Source organism: Manihot esculenta, chromosome 8, assembly GCF_001659605.2.
Source record: "Manihot esculenta cultivar AM560-2 chromosome 8, M.esculenta_v8, whole genome shotgun sequence".
NCBI classification, from domain to species: Eukaryota; Viridiplantae; Streptophyta; class Magnoliopsida; order Malpighiales; family Euphorbiaceae; genus Manihot; species Manihot esculenta.
In genome coordinates, this window is record NC_035168.2 from 38,269,484 (window position 1) to 38,283,325 (window position 13,842).

At 33.0% G+C, this 13,842-nt stretch overlaps 1 protein-coding gene across 1 annotated transcript; it reads left to right on the plus strand.

Moving 5' to 3' along the window:
- Positions 1-9,592: 9,592 nt before the first annotated feature.
- Positions 9,593-12,434, plus strand: LOC110620089 (U-box domain-containing protein 9). Its single transcript, XM_021763669.2, has 2 exons — positions 9,593-10,029; positions 11,082-12,434. Exons 1-2 carry the CDS (start codon positions 9,739-9,741, stop codon positions 12,159-12,161), a joined length of 1,371 nt encoding a protein of 456 aa, XP_021619361.2. The 5' UTR covers positions 9,593-9,738; the 3' UTR covers positions 12,162-12,434.
- Positions 12,435-13,842: the final 1,408 nt, after the last annotated feature.

Sequence of the window (13,842 nt, forward strand, 5' to 3'; positions counted from 1 at the left end):
TTTGCGTCTACTTTCTAAATCATATATATAGTAAAAAAATAAAAATTAATTAAATTTCCAAATCATTTAATGATATAATTTAAGAGTATTGACTAATTTTTACATGGTTAATCATATTGAATTAATTTATTCACTTAAATGATTAATATCATTTATTTATTTAAATTATTTATTGTGCATTACATGGTTGAGGTCACCGACAATACCCATTTCTTGATTAGCTAACCTCTTTTAACCTTTTGGTTTGATTTGAAATAACTTATTTGCATCAAAAGAATTTAAACTAATTTTTACATGGTTATGTAATTTCTAATCAATTTTTTAAATTGAAAAAAAAAATTCTTTCATTCTAAATAATAATCAATTAAATTAAATTTATATAAATTTATTAATTCAAAATATAGGATCATAAAAATCTATGATAAAAAAGACCAAAAAGCGAGAGAACGCGTGATCGACCGTTTGTTGATGGGATTCTATTGCCTTTGGGCGCTGGATTTCCCTCTGTTTTCTTCTTTTTTTTTTTTTACTCTCACTTAATTTAATTATCCGAAATAAACTTATATTGGACTTGAAATCGGAGAAAAACAATTTGAGTATGAATTTGAATTATTATATTAAGAGAGTGTTTAATTTAAATCATAAATAATAATTAAATATTTAATTATAATGGTTATAAGCATCTGATGATTAATTCATGAATTTTAATTTAATTGAAAAAAATATTATTGAATTGTGATCGAGTTAAAATTGATAGCATTGATATTTAATTTCCATTCGTGATATAATTTTTGAAAAAGTCGTTTATTCCAGATTTTAATAAAGTTAAAAGTATTAGTGATTTAATTTTTCATACTCTACGGATCGAACTTCCTACCACTCAATTCGATTAAATAAAAAGATTCGTTCGATTCTTGTAAATATTGTATACATATATTATTATTTTAATTTTAATTTTTTATATATTATTAAATAAAATCTAAGTAGTATATTTATTATTAAAATTATTAAAAATAATATTAAATAAAATATATAATTAAAATTTAAAATTAAATGAGCTTTTTTTATTTTATAAATTGAACTTATAAATAAAAAATTATGATAAATAAATAAATCAACTTATTTTTAAAATTGATAAAAAAAATAGTTTATAATTATGATAAATATCCTCTAAATCGTATCATATAAAATTCATAATTTATCAATAACTTGTGCTTATTTCAAAATACTGATAATCAAAAGTAGAAATTCATTATTAGTTGTTGTTATTAGTCAACAACAGGTCTTTGCCTTTTTCTATATTTGTTTTCAATAAATTTAGCCTTTTTTTTTTTTTGGGAAGAAGAAAAAATTATCTATTTTTGTTCTTTTATTTATTTCATTTTAAATCTTTTTTTCTTTTATTTATTTCATTTTAAATCTTTTTCTCTCTAATTATAAATTCAATTTGAAGTTGTAGTTGATCAACGGCTGCATCTTCTTTATTTTTCTTTATTTTTTCTTAAAAAATTCATATTTATTTTCAATAATTTATCTCATCTTGTTCTTTTATCTTTGAAATTTTTAAAATTTTTTATTTTTTTATTTTTTAAATATAGAGTTAAAGGTAAACTTTAATCTCTAAATTTTAGTATAATTAATAAATTAATATTTATATTTTTAAAATCAAACACTTAAATCCTTCTATTTTCATTTTGTTCAAATATACTGTCCATTCATTCATTTCTCCGTTAGTTCAAAGATAAATAACTGGTCAAATATCTTACAATTATTTTTTCTTTTCACAACACTCTTATGCACTCTGAGAAAATTATAGATTTTGAATTTAGAAACTGATATGTTTTAATACATAAAAATCGAATGATTTAAATATTTATAGTTAATTGAATACTATACCTAGAAATTTTGAGCAATGGCAGCAAACCAGAAAATTTTAAATTGTTTTGTATTTATGCATTAAAAGAAATGAGTTAATGTATTCGATACAAAAAAAATTGAAAATGGTAAAAATTTTGAGAAAACTGTAGATTTTGAATTCAGTGACTGATCTGTTTTAATACATAAAAATTTAAGGAGTTAAGTATTTATAATTACTTAAATTTTATACTAAGAATTTATACCAAGAATTCAAATAATTATAAACACTTTAAGCCCTTTAATTTTTATATATTAAAACATATCGGTTCCTGAATTCAAAATTTACAATTTTTTCAAAGTGCATAAAGGTACCGTAGGAAGAAAAAATAATTTTTCGATGTTTAACCAATCATTTACTTTTGAATTAATGGAGAATTATTCTGATGTTTAACCAATCATTTACTTTTGAATTAACGGAGAAATAGAGAGAGGAATTGTGCATTTGGACGAAATTGAAATAGAGATATTTAAGTATTCAATTTTAAAAATATAAAAGTCAGTCTATTAATTATACTAAAATTTATATATTAAAGTTTAATTTACCTTAAATGAATTCCATGTATAACAAAAAAAAGTAGACAAATTCTACAATACTATGCATGTAAACACATACATTAGTATATTTGAGTAATTTTTTTTCTTTGAATAAACCATTCACTTTAATTGATATTTTTTCTATAAAAAGCAAATATGAGATAATAAAATCAATTTTTCATTAAAATTTAAAATGGTCGTCTTGAATTTAAGTCGATTATATTTGACCCATTGATGATTAATAATTTCTAATTGTAATTTTTGCAGATTGGATCACATATACAAATCACATATAACAAATCCAAATCACATGACCATAATTAATTAAAATATTATATAAAATAAAATAAAATGATGAATGAACCAGAAAATTAAGTGATGTAGTCGATATTAGATTGATAATATAATCAGAGTGGAATTGAGCTGTGATTGGCTGGAACCTGCAAAGAGAGAAATGTGAGGTGGTGGTTTGATACTCAAGTCGGTATCGTAACAAGGAGAGAGTATAATGAATTGCTTATACCTTTTATGTTAGAGAATAGTATTCCTTGGCTTCTGGGATTATTTTCCTTTTATACTGTAAAAAAATATAGATAAATATAGTGTTTTCTAAAAATCTGGTGATGATGTGGCCGACTGCTCGGTAATAGACATCGCCAGTCAATGGGTTGATGATCTCGTGATCATAGACGAAACAAAAAAGTATCTAGTAACGATAACTTTGTACCAAGACTAGGCCTATCAAGGTAGGGCGAGTCTTGACAATAGTCCAGATATTAAAGTGTTCAGGTCTCTTTTTACGTAGCGGGACCTCATCTCCCACTTGTTAGTTCCCTATCATGTGGCTCTTGTCTTGTGATGATAGCTTATAGCTTACTTCAGATGTTATGTAACATCAGAGGTCCTCACGCTAGTATTCATTTCTTCTAATTAGAAAAAGACATCTTTTACCAAGGCTTGGGACACATGGCCCCTTGTGATTGGCTCTTTGTTAGCACATCACCTCGCGTGCTATTCCTTTTGATGGCTGCTGCGATGTTCATCGTGCCGCATTTAATGTTTGCCATCAAAACTACCCTTGTAAGGGTCCATCATCTTCTCCAAGCATACCTTTTACGTTTTTTCTGCAACTTCTTTTTCAGAAAGATTCACTCCTTCGACTCTTGTTCTATTAAAGCTCTCACCTAATTTTTGTTAACTTTATTATCTTTTTTGATATGGATAGAAACATCTCTTTCTCTTCTAGCGGGGTTTTTAGCTCCTCCTCTAACGGCTCTATCTAAGTGCCTGTCCCTATTATTCCTTTGAGGAAAACCTCTAAGAATGAGGGTGCCTCTCTTAGCGATATCACGTCCGTCTTCTCGAATAGTGACGTGGATCGTTTGCATGGTATCTATACATTCCTTGGGATTCTTTTCAAATTTTCGCTCCTTCTCCCCGCGTTCGTACTAACGACTTGATTCGTGCTGGTGATACAATCATAATCTTCAAGGATCAACTGAACGCGAGTCTCTCTTTCCCTTTGGACCCCTTGTTTGTGGAGGTCCTCCGGTTTTACAAGCTTTTTGTCGCTCAGCTCCATCCTAATAGTTGGAGGATTTTGGTAGCTCTTCGGTTCGTGTGTGTTAATAATCACATTAAGCCTAGTGTAGCATTTTTCTCCCAGTTTTATCAATTGGATACTCGCAAGAATGAAGAGTTTTGGTACTTTAGCAGTTAAAAATATTTGAATATTTTTTACTGGATGCCTTCTTCTTTAAAATGATGAAAAAATAAATTTTTTGTCCTCCATCATCGTACTCTAGGGGTTTTTGGACACCTTCAAGCTAACTGGCACTACTGGATGGAGTTAAAGAAAGATGGAGTTCGTCCAAGCAGAGAGGAGGACGAGGCTTTAGCCTCCCATATGGCACTGGCTAAAACCTTGAGGAAGATTGATATTACTCAGGCAGTGAGAAACATCATTTTATCATAGCAGAGCCACCTGTCAGCAAGCCAGGCTTGCGCTTCTCACCCGCCCTCCCTTTCCAAAAACGTACCCCTTCCTCAGGATCAGGGTACTTCCCTTTTCAACTTTTTTATTTTCTGAACTAACTATCTTACTTACTTTTTCTTTTGTTTGAAGATATGGCCGAATCAAGCAGTTTCATCGAGGTGGTACGTGCTGCTCGAAAGGGCAAAGTTGTTGCTGCTGAGGTTACCAACCTTCCTGCTAAGTGCGCTCGCACTTCGGAGGACGTGATTGTACTTACTCCTCCTCCTTCCCAACCTTCGGTTGAGGAACTGACATCCCCTCAACCTAGCCTTTGGTCCCAAGTGCCTTTATTTTCGCCTCAGCTCCTACACTTCTCACCGATGCCCTGTCTTCTTTCACTCTCAGGGTCAAGTCTTCTTGGCCTGCGGGCATTCAACATTTGGCCTTCGTGCTAATAGGGCACCTTTCCTCCTTGATGACCCTTCTCTGGGTCTTCTACTAATCAAGAATGCTTTGAAGCTCGTGGATCATCATCACTTAAATGAGATTGAGATGGACAAGCTATTTATAAATGTTATTCATTTCGTGCTGGAGGGGGCCTTTTGCGCCTATGTGGTCAAGGAGCATTTTAGGACCTTGAGATGGGAATTCAGTGCAAATGAGATGCACTAGGGTACAATGAAGGAGACCCTGGAATCTGTGGACAAACTTCTAGCTGACCTTATTGTGACCTTTGCCTCTAAGCTGTACCTCGAGAATCAAGCTAAATCTGCTGAGGATCAAGTGACCTTGTTGCAATGGAGTTGCAGGCTCAAGCTGAGAAGGCCCGGGTTACCTCCACCAGGATAGCCGAGCTAAAAGCTGAACTCTAGGAGACAATGGTCCAAGGCGGGAAGATGTTTGTTCAAGATCAAAATTCTGTGAAAAATGGACTGATGAAGCATTATCCTTCTGAGAATTTCTCATGGATAGATGATATCCTCCTTGAGGAAGAAGGTGAGGGTGGAGGGGAGAATGCTGAAGATACTCCTTTTAAGGATGAGCGTGATGAAGTTGTACCCTTTGATCAGATTTTTCCTATAATGAATGTTGAGAATTTTAATGTAACAGAGACTCGGGCGAATGAGGCTAATAACCCTGCCCCTTTGTAATCTTTTTATTTTTAATGAGAATGTTTCCTTTGTCTATTGTTCATATTTTCTGCATATAATTTTTCCTTTGAGAAGAAAGGTTTGTTCATGTGGCTAACACTTTGTTTATGACCCTTAGTCACTGGCCCATCTTAAGGTCCATGAGATAAAAAACTTGGTGAATTTCCAGCGACCAACCATAAGTTATGGCGAATGCTTGCCTTTGTGGTTATAAGTCATGACCTGGTGTAAACTGCCTTATGACATTAATTAATGGGATCACTCGCCCTAGTGGTTTGGCAAGAATTGCCTTACGACCTAGCCTAACTAAGATTTGTCTTATAGCTTTGATTTATGGGATCACTCGCTCCAATGGTCTAGCGGGAACTGCCTAACGACCTGGCTTGACTAAGATTTGCCTTATGGCCTTAATTTGTGGGACCAACGCCTGAGTGGTCTGACGAAGATTGCCTTGTGACCTGACCTGAGTAAAATTTACCTTTTGACCTTGATTCGTGGGACAAACGCCTGAGTGGCTTGGCAAAAATTGCCTTGTGACTTGGCTTGGCCTAAATTTGCCTTGTGGCCTTGATTTGTGGGATCAATGCCCGAGTGGTCTGGTGAAGATTACCTTGTGACCTGGCCTAGCTAAAATTTGCGTTGTGACCTTAATTCGTAGGACTATCATCCGAGTAGTCTGGTGAAGATTGCCTTGTGACCTGGTCTAGCTAAAATTTTCCTTATGACCTTGATTCGTAGGACCAATGCTGAGAGGTCTGACAAAGATTGCCTTGTGACCTGACCTGGCTAAAATTTGCCTTGTGGCCTTTGTTCTCGGTACTAATGTCTAAGTGGTCTGGCGGGAACCACCTAAGAATATACTATGTACCAATACTTTGTTGACTTTATTATTAAAAGAATATCCTTCATTTACATGCAAGAAAAAACTAAATTACTTGTCAAAATATAAATAATATCATAATTGATACTTAGGGCAGAAGACCCTTATAGGCGAATGTTCTCCTCGCCTTTCTAGTAACCAAACTGTAATCTTGTCTATACTTCATTGGGTCCTTTTGTTATCACATATATGACTCACACAGGTTCTCGATCAAGGGTCGTCTCAGGGGTTACTTCCTCAGACTTAGACTTTTGCCCTTGTTTTCCTTTCCTTGTGAATTTTTGAAAGGTGTCATCCCTTATGAGCCTCTCGATCTTGTCCTTTAATTGTCGACATTCTTCCGTTATGTGGCTATGATCATCGTGAAAATGACAATATTTGGTCCTGTCCCGTTTGTCCGCCTTTTCGGGATTTAGCTTGGGAGACCACCTGATCTCTTTGTCATTCTTCCTGATCCACATCAAGATACGAGTTCATGAGTCATTTACCAGGCTGTAATTTCTATACTTACCCTGTTTGTCCTTTTTTCACGAGATGGGATACCTCCTGTGATCTCCTTCAGAGACTCATCTCTCGGACTTTTGACTCGCCTTCTTATGTTCTTTTAATGTTTGGATCTCATCCTCTAATATGATATACTTATGGGCTTTGTCTATTAACTGTTAGTATGTTGTTGTTGGGTTTTTTATTAAGGAATCCATGAACTTGACGTTACGGCTCCCTTTCTTCAATGCCTCACATGCTATCTTGTGATTCAACTCTTCTACCTATATGACTTTAGTATTGAAATGGACAATAAAACTCCTTAAAGACTTGCCTTCTTCTTGGCGGATCTTTCGCAGGTCCGAGAAAAGCTTTTTTGTAGGTATGCAAGTGATAAATCTGGATTTAAATATCGTAGCAAACTGTGTAAAGTTTCGGATTAAACCTAGGCTTAGGTGTTGATACCATTTCTGAACAAAATCTGTGAGTGTCAATGTGAACACTTGGCATAGCCAAAGTCATTTATATCTTGAAGCTGCATGGTCATCCTGAAGATGGCTAGATGATCTCGAGGGTCCACTGTTCCGTCATATTTATCCAAACTGGATAACTTGAACTTAGCGAAAAAAGTTTTCACTAGTATTTCTTCCGAAAGAGGCGAGACCCCATCTAAACTAAAATCATTTTCCTGTTCTTTTTGATATCTTTGTACGGCCCGTACTAGCTTTCAATCCACTCCTTTTAGAGCCTTTACGATTCATCTTTAGATTCGGACTTACCTTTATGCTACATTCTGGTCACTTTCATCTGGGCCCTTGGGGTGTCTACGAAAGCTTCATTTCTTCTCTTGGGATCCACCTTAGATGTCTCTTCTCGGGCCTTATACTGCCCGAGAATAGCCTGCAACCTTTGGATATACTAGAGCATCTACTCGTTGTTCAGATTATTAAGGTTTGCTTTATTAATCACTGTGGGTGTGTTTTCTCTATTGTCTTAGACAGAGAAAATAATGATCCCCTTGTTGGTAGCAACATTAGTAGTGGTTGTAGGGCTATCGACCATTTTGAGAGTGAGAGGAGATAGAAGGAATAAGAAACTGATCATAATCCACATGAATGAAGAGGATTCAATGGATTTTCTCGACGATGGAACCAAATGATTTGGCCGAGATTAGATTGATGACATGACCAGAGTGGAATTGAGCTGCAATTGGCTGGAACATGCAAAAAGAAAAATGTGAGGTACTGGTGGATGTTCACGACAGCCACTCCGACGCTCAAGTCAGTATCGTAACAAGCAGAGAATGTAATGAATTGCTTATAACTTTTGTGTTAAAGAATAATGTCTCTTTGCTTCTGAAATCATTTTCCTTTTATATCGTAAGAAATTGAAAATAAATATAGTATTTTTTGAAAATTTGAAAATAATGTGACCGACTGTTTAATAATAAATATCACCAGCCAATAAATTAATGATTCCGCGATCATAGATGAAATGAAAAAAATATCTAATAACAATAATTTTATATCAAAACTGGGTCTTTTAAGAGAGAGCAAATTTTAATAATAGTCCAAATATTAAAGTGTTTGAATTTTTTTTTCTATACTGAAACGGCATCTCTCACTTATCAATTTCGCCGTGCAACTACTGTCAAATGGTAATAATTTATAATTTATTTTGATATTATATATCATTATTAAGAAATTTGCCCGGAGCCCAGCTCCAAAACTATGCTGAATAGAGTATAGAGTATTAGGACAGGACAACAAATTGGATTTATTAAAATTTTAAAAAAAATAATATTTAATTTTTATATCAAATTTATTAATTAATTTTTTAATTTTAAAAAAATATATTAAAATATTTTTAATATTTAAAAAAAATTACTAATTAATTATTTTATTAACTTCAATAATTAAATATTATAACAAAAGTTTGTAACGCGGTTAATATAAAAAAGTTAATTTTTATATTTTTTAAATATTAAAAATATTTTAATATATTTTTAAAATTAAAAAATTAATTAATGAATTTATTTATAATATAAAATTATATAATAATTTTTCTTAAAATTAATAATTTGTCCGCTGATTGAAACATAGGAATATTTTTATTTTCTTAAATATTTTTATTAAATTATAAATTAAAATATATCATACTCATAATTTAGTGGTGATGATAATATCAGTGATTGCTCCTAATTTTTAAAATTCATAATGATATTTTAATTGTCCCATTTTGAATCGAATTTTCTATTTTTTGAATTTTTTTTAAGAAATAACTTATTTATCGGATCATAACCTCCATTCTCTTTTCGGATAAAAAAGAACCCTTCAAAAGCAAAATAAAATAATTTAAAATAATTAATTTTATTATTTTAAAAATATTTTTTCTTATTTTCATGAATTCATATATTCTTTTTTTTTTCAATGAATTCAAATATTATAATTAACTGTAAATTAATAAATTCTATTAACAAATTTTAGATGAAACTTTAAAAAACAATTTACTAACTAATTTTTAGAATAAAAAATGCATTAAAATATTATTAATATTTTTAAAAATTTATTAATTTATATTAAAACATTAAATATTTTTTATGTAATTTTTATAATATAGACGAAGTTGAAGTACAAGTCATTCAAAAAAGAAACTGCGAGAAAGATACAAGAAGAAGAAACCTGCCGATTCACACGTATAATCTTCTATTTCTGTTCTTACGCTCGTAGCCATTTTAATCCTTTTCTTTTCTTTTCATTTTTTGTTTCTTGTTCTCAAATTCTTCTTCTTGGCTTTTTATGGGGAAAACTGGGGGCGTTCTTGAAGCTGTTCCCACTACTTCTGTGCCAAACTCAGCTGAGTTGAAGAAGGAACTGCAGAGGCTCGTGAATGCAATTCTTGATGAGGAAGATTTTAGCCTGGAGATTACTGACGAGGCTATCAGGTTATTGACTGCTTTGAAGGAACTGAAATTTGAGAAATCATCGGATTCTTTGAAGCTGGTGGATGATACGGTTCTTCCTGATGAATTTAAATGTCCCATTTCTAGAAAACTAATGGCTGACCCTGTCGTCTTGGCTACTGGGCAGGTTAGAGATCGCATTTGCTGTTCAACTTTCCGTTTAATTTCTGGTTTCCTTTTTGTTTCTTTTGAGGGTGTACTTATTTTCTTTGTTCCTTCCCCAAGATTGCCTGTGAAATTACATGCATAAATTTCACTTTATTGGGGGATTTCGGTTCAAGGGTTTTACGTCAAATTTGGTATGTGATCTTCTGTTGAATGTTTTGCCATGCATTTAAAATAGATTTTAAGAATTCTGCTCGCGTGAATTCTGGTTCTGCTTCATAATTTGATTTCTGGGTTATTGTGATACTGGAGTTTATTATCATACCTTCTTCCTCGCTTAATTCTGCAAGAATCAAGGTTCTTGAATTAAAATATTAAAATTCTTAATATTTTAGAAAAAATAAAAATAAAATTATTAAAATATTAGAAAAATTATTAAATCCCTTTCCCTCTCCTAGTTACTCTTTTGCTCTTTGTGTTTGTATTGAATTTCTTCATTTTTATGTAATACCCGCAGTAGGAATCAAGAACTCACATTCAATTTCAGAAACCTGAATTCTTGAGAAAGTGGGGCTTTAAGCAAAGAATTTCGTAGGTGAAGAATCCAGTTGATAATTAAGCATAATTTGAGATTAGGAGGAAAGAAAATTCCTGCTTGGAATATTCAAATAGCCTGGATATTTATGTTGGACACTTTCACAAATGTTTTCTATGTTGGAGATGATGTATTGTAGTCAGACGAATAATCTACATTTTAGATAGCAGCCTCACAAATAAGGATAAGAAATTGATGCTCATTGATTTTGGGTGCTAATATTCTGGCGCTTTAATGATGATAATCTAATTTGTTTTGCCAATTTATACGTGATAAATGACCTTCAAAACTAGGATGAGGAATTTAGTCTTCATCAATTATGGAGCACTGAGATTTATGTTCCCTTTTTCTGTCCACCTGATGATTCTTTACGCTTGAATTCTTTCGATGTGATAGCTGGTTCCATTCTTTTCTATGACTTGAAGACTCATTGTGTGTTATTCATTTTTGTTCTTCCTCAAATGTGTCTTGATGTGCAGACTTATGATCGGCCATCTATCCTGCAATGGCTAAGTACTGGGCACCAGACATGTCCTCGAACTCAGCAAGTCCTCTCCCATACTGTGCTTACCCCTAATCACTTGGTGCGAGAAATAATTACACGCTGGTGCAAGAAGCATGGACTTGAGCTCCCCAAGCCTTTCGGGTATAGTGATGACAATTTTGTTGCTTATGCAGATGGAGACCACTTGAATTCACTGCTTGAAAAGATGTGTTCTTCACTTTCTGATCAAAAAGAAGCTGCAAGAGAGCTTCGCCTGCTAACTAGAACGATGCCATCAGTTCGGGCCCTTTTTGGTGAGTCCAGTGATGCCATTCCCAAATTACTCTGTCCACTATCGTTAGGCAGAGTGGATTCTCACGCTGATCTCCAAGAGGATTTGATTACAACAATTTTGAACCTCTCTATTCATGATAATAACAAGCAACTAGTTGCTGAAAATCCACTTGCCATTCCTCTGCTTATTGAATCTCTGAAATCAGGAACTATAGAAACAAGAAGTAATGCTGCAGCAGCTCTATTTACCCTATCAGGTCCTGATTCAAACAAGATTTCTATTGGGAAAGCAGGTGCTCTAAAACCTCTGATTGATCTTTTAGAGGAAGGGCATACATTAGCCATGAAGGATGCTGCATCGGCAATATTCAACCTATGCATTATCCTCGAGAATAAAGGGAGAGCAGTCCATGAAGGGGCAGTGAGGGTGATCCTGAAAAAGATAATGGATGGCATACTTGTCGATGAGTTGCTTGCTATTCTTGCTATGCTTGCTACCCATCAGAAGGCTGTTGAGGATATGAAGGAGCTTGGTGCTGTGGGTTGCTTGCTCAGCATTATCAGGGAGGGACCTTCTGAACGCAACAAGGAGAACTGTGCAGCAATCCTATACACAATCTGTCTAAATGATCGAACTACATGTAGGGAGATAAGAGATGAAGAAAATGCCAACCATACAATTTCAAAACTTGCTGAAAATGGTACTTCAAGAGCCAGGAGAAAGGCCAACGGTATTCTCGAGAGGCTGGATAGAGCTGCTCTACTTCTCCATACTGCCTGATAAAACTATACTTATTTCAGGGACATGATCAATTGGTTCCTGTACATACTTTCATCCATCACTCTGCTATGCACACACATCAATACTAGCTCATAACATCTAAAAACCTCACATATCTGTATATACTACCTATTTTCATACCAGGCAGGTTTTGTTCAATCTAAGGCTAATAGATAACTAAAGGGCATTCAATTTTTGTAAGGATCTCTTAATAATTATAAGTAATTAAGGATATATAGTTGCCACATTTCAAGTCTAATAATGAGGACAATTTTGAGCTTTTAAATATGATAATTATTATACAAATCCCTACAGAACTCTCTCACTTGAGCCTAAAACTCATACTGTTGAACCAGTCTTGATTATCTCTTTTATTTTACTCCAATAAAATATCAAAAAAAAAAAAAAAAAACATAAGCTTGAAAGTGTTGGAACTGTTGAACCAGTCGAGGAGGGATGGTGTAATGATGAAAAACAGGTGACCATTCAACAAGCATCTATGAAATTAAAGATGAACACAACTCAATCATGTTGGAAAATGTCGTTGCCATATTGGATCTGTTCTATTGCGCCGTTATGATTGTTGGACTTGTCGTTGCATCGCTGTGACTACTGTGATGATGGAGGCCACCTAAAGTCGCGTTGGTACTGCTAGGGCTGCACCACTCGATGAATTTTTTCTTAAACTATGTATTTAATTTCAGCAATGGAGGAAGAGAAGCCTTGACCTTCTATCCTAATATAATTAAAAGTACCTTACCACTGAGATACTGTAAATATATTAATATAGTCTATTTGATTTGATTGAAATTTTAATTTTTAAAATTAAATCAAATTAATTTAATTAAAAATTTTAAATCAAATCAAACATTTATTATATAAACTAAACTTAATTATAGAATTAAATCGATTTTATCCGTTTAAACCAAATAATCCAACCACTTCTTAGAAATTATTAATAAATTGCTTTTTTTTTTCCTTTTTAAATAAGATTGTTTCCGTTATATACCCTACATATATGATGCAAAATATATTTCACCAGTACAATACAAAGACAAATTACAAATATAAAATTTCATCAAACCAGAGAAAATTACATATAAATCTTAAAATACTAGCCCACATCTCAAAATGAGTATAACGCATAGCTACTCGCGCCATAAGGTGAGCAGCCATATTAATTTGTATCAGAATCCATGATAAAGTTCAATTAGATCCTTTTGAAAAGAGAATCCTATAATCAGAAACCAGTCATCCTCATAAAATCTAAACACGTCCACCACACTCCTAGTATCAATCTCAATATCTACATTATATTCCTTATAGTCTTTTAGCCAATTAAGAGCTTTCCTAAGAGACAAAACCTCAACCAACAAGGAAGAAACAATACCTTCCATAAAACTTGTCAACCCACCGCAAAGTTGTCCTGAGCTATCTCTAAGAATGACAGCAAAAAAGGTCTTACCCTTATGCTCTTGAATTCCAGTATCTACATTACATTTGGTAATTTGACACGTATAGGCTTGATTCTTTTGTATGTTAGGAAATGACTAAGAGAAAAACAGACATGAACAGTAACTCTGGTGTCTAAGATCCATACATTAGTTTGCAAATAACACACACAAAAAAAAAAAAGAAAAATTACTTGGAGAATTGGAGCAAGAAATAATGAGATGAAGAG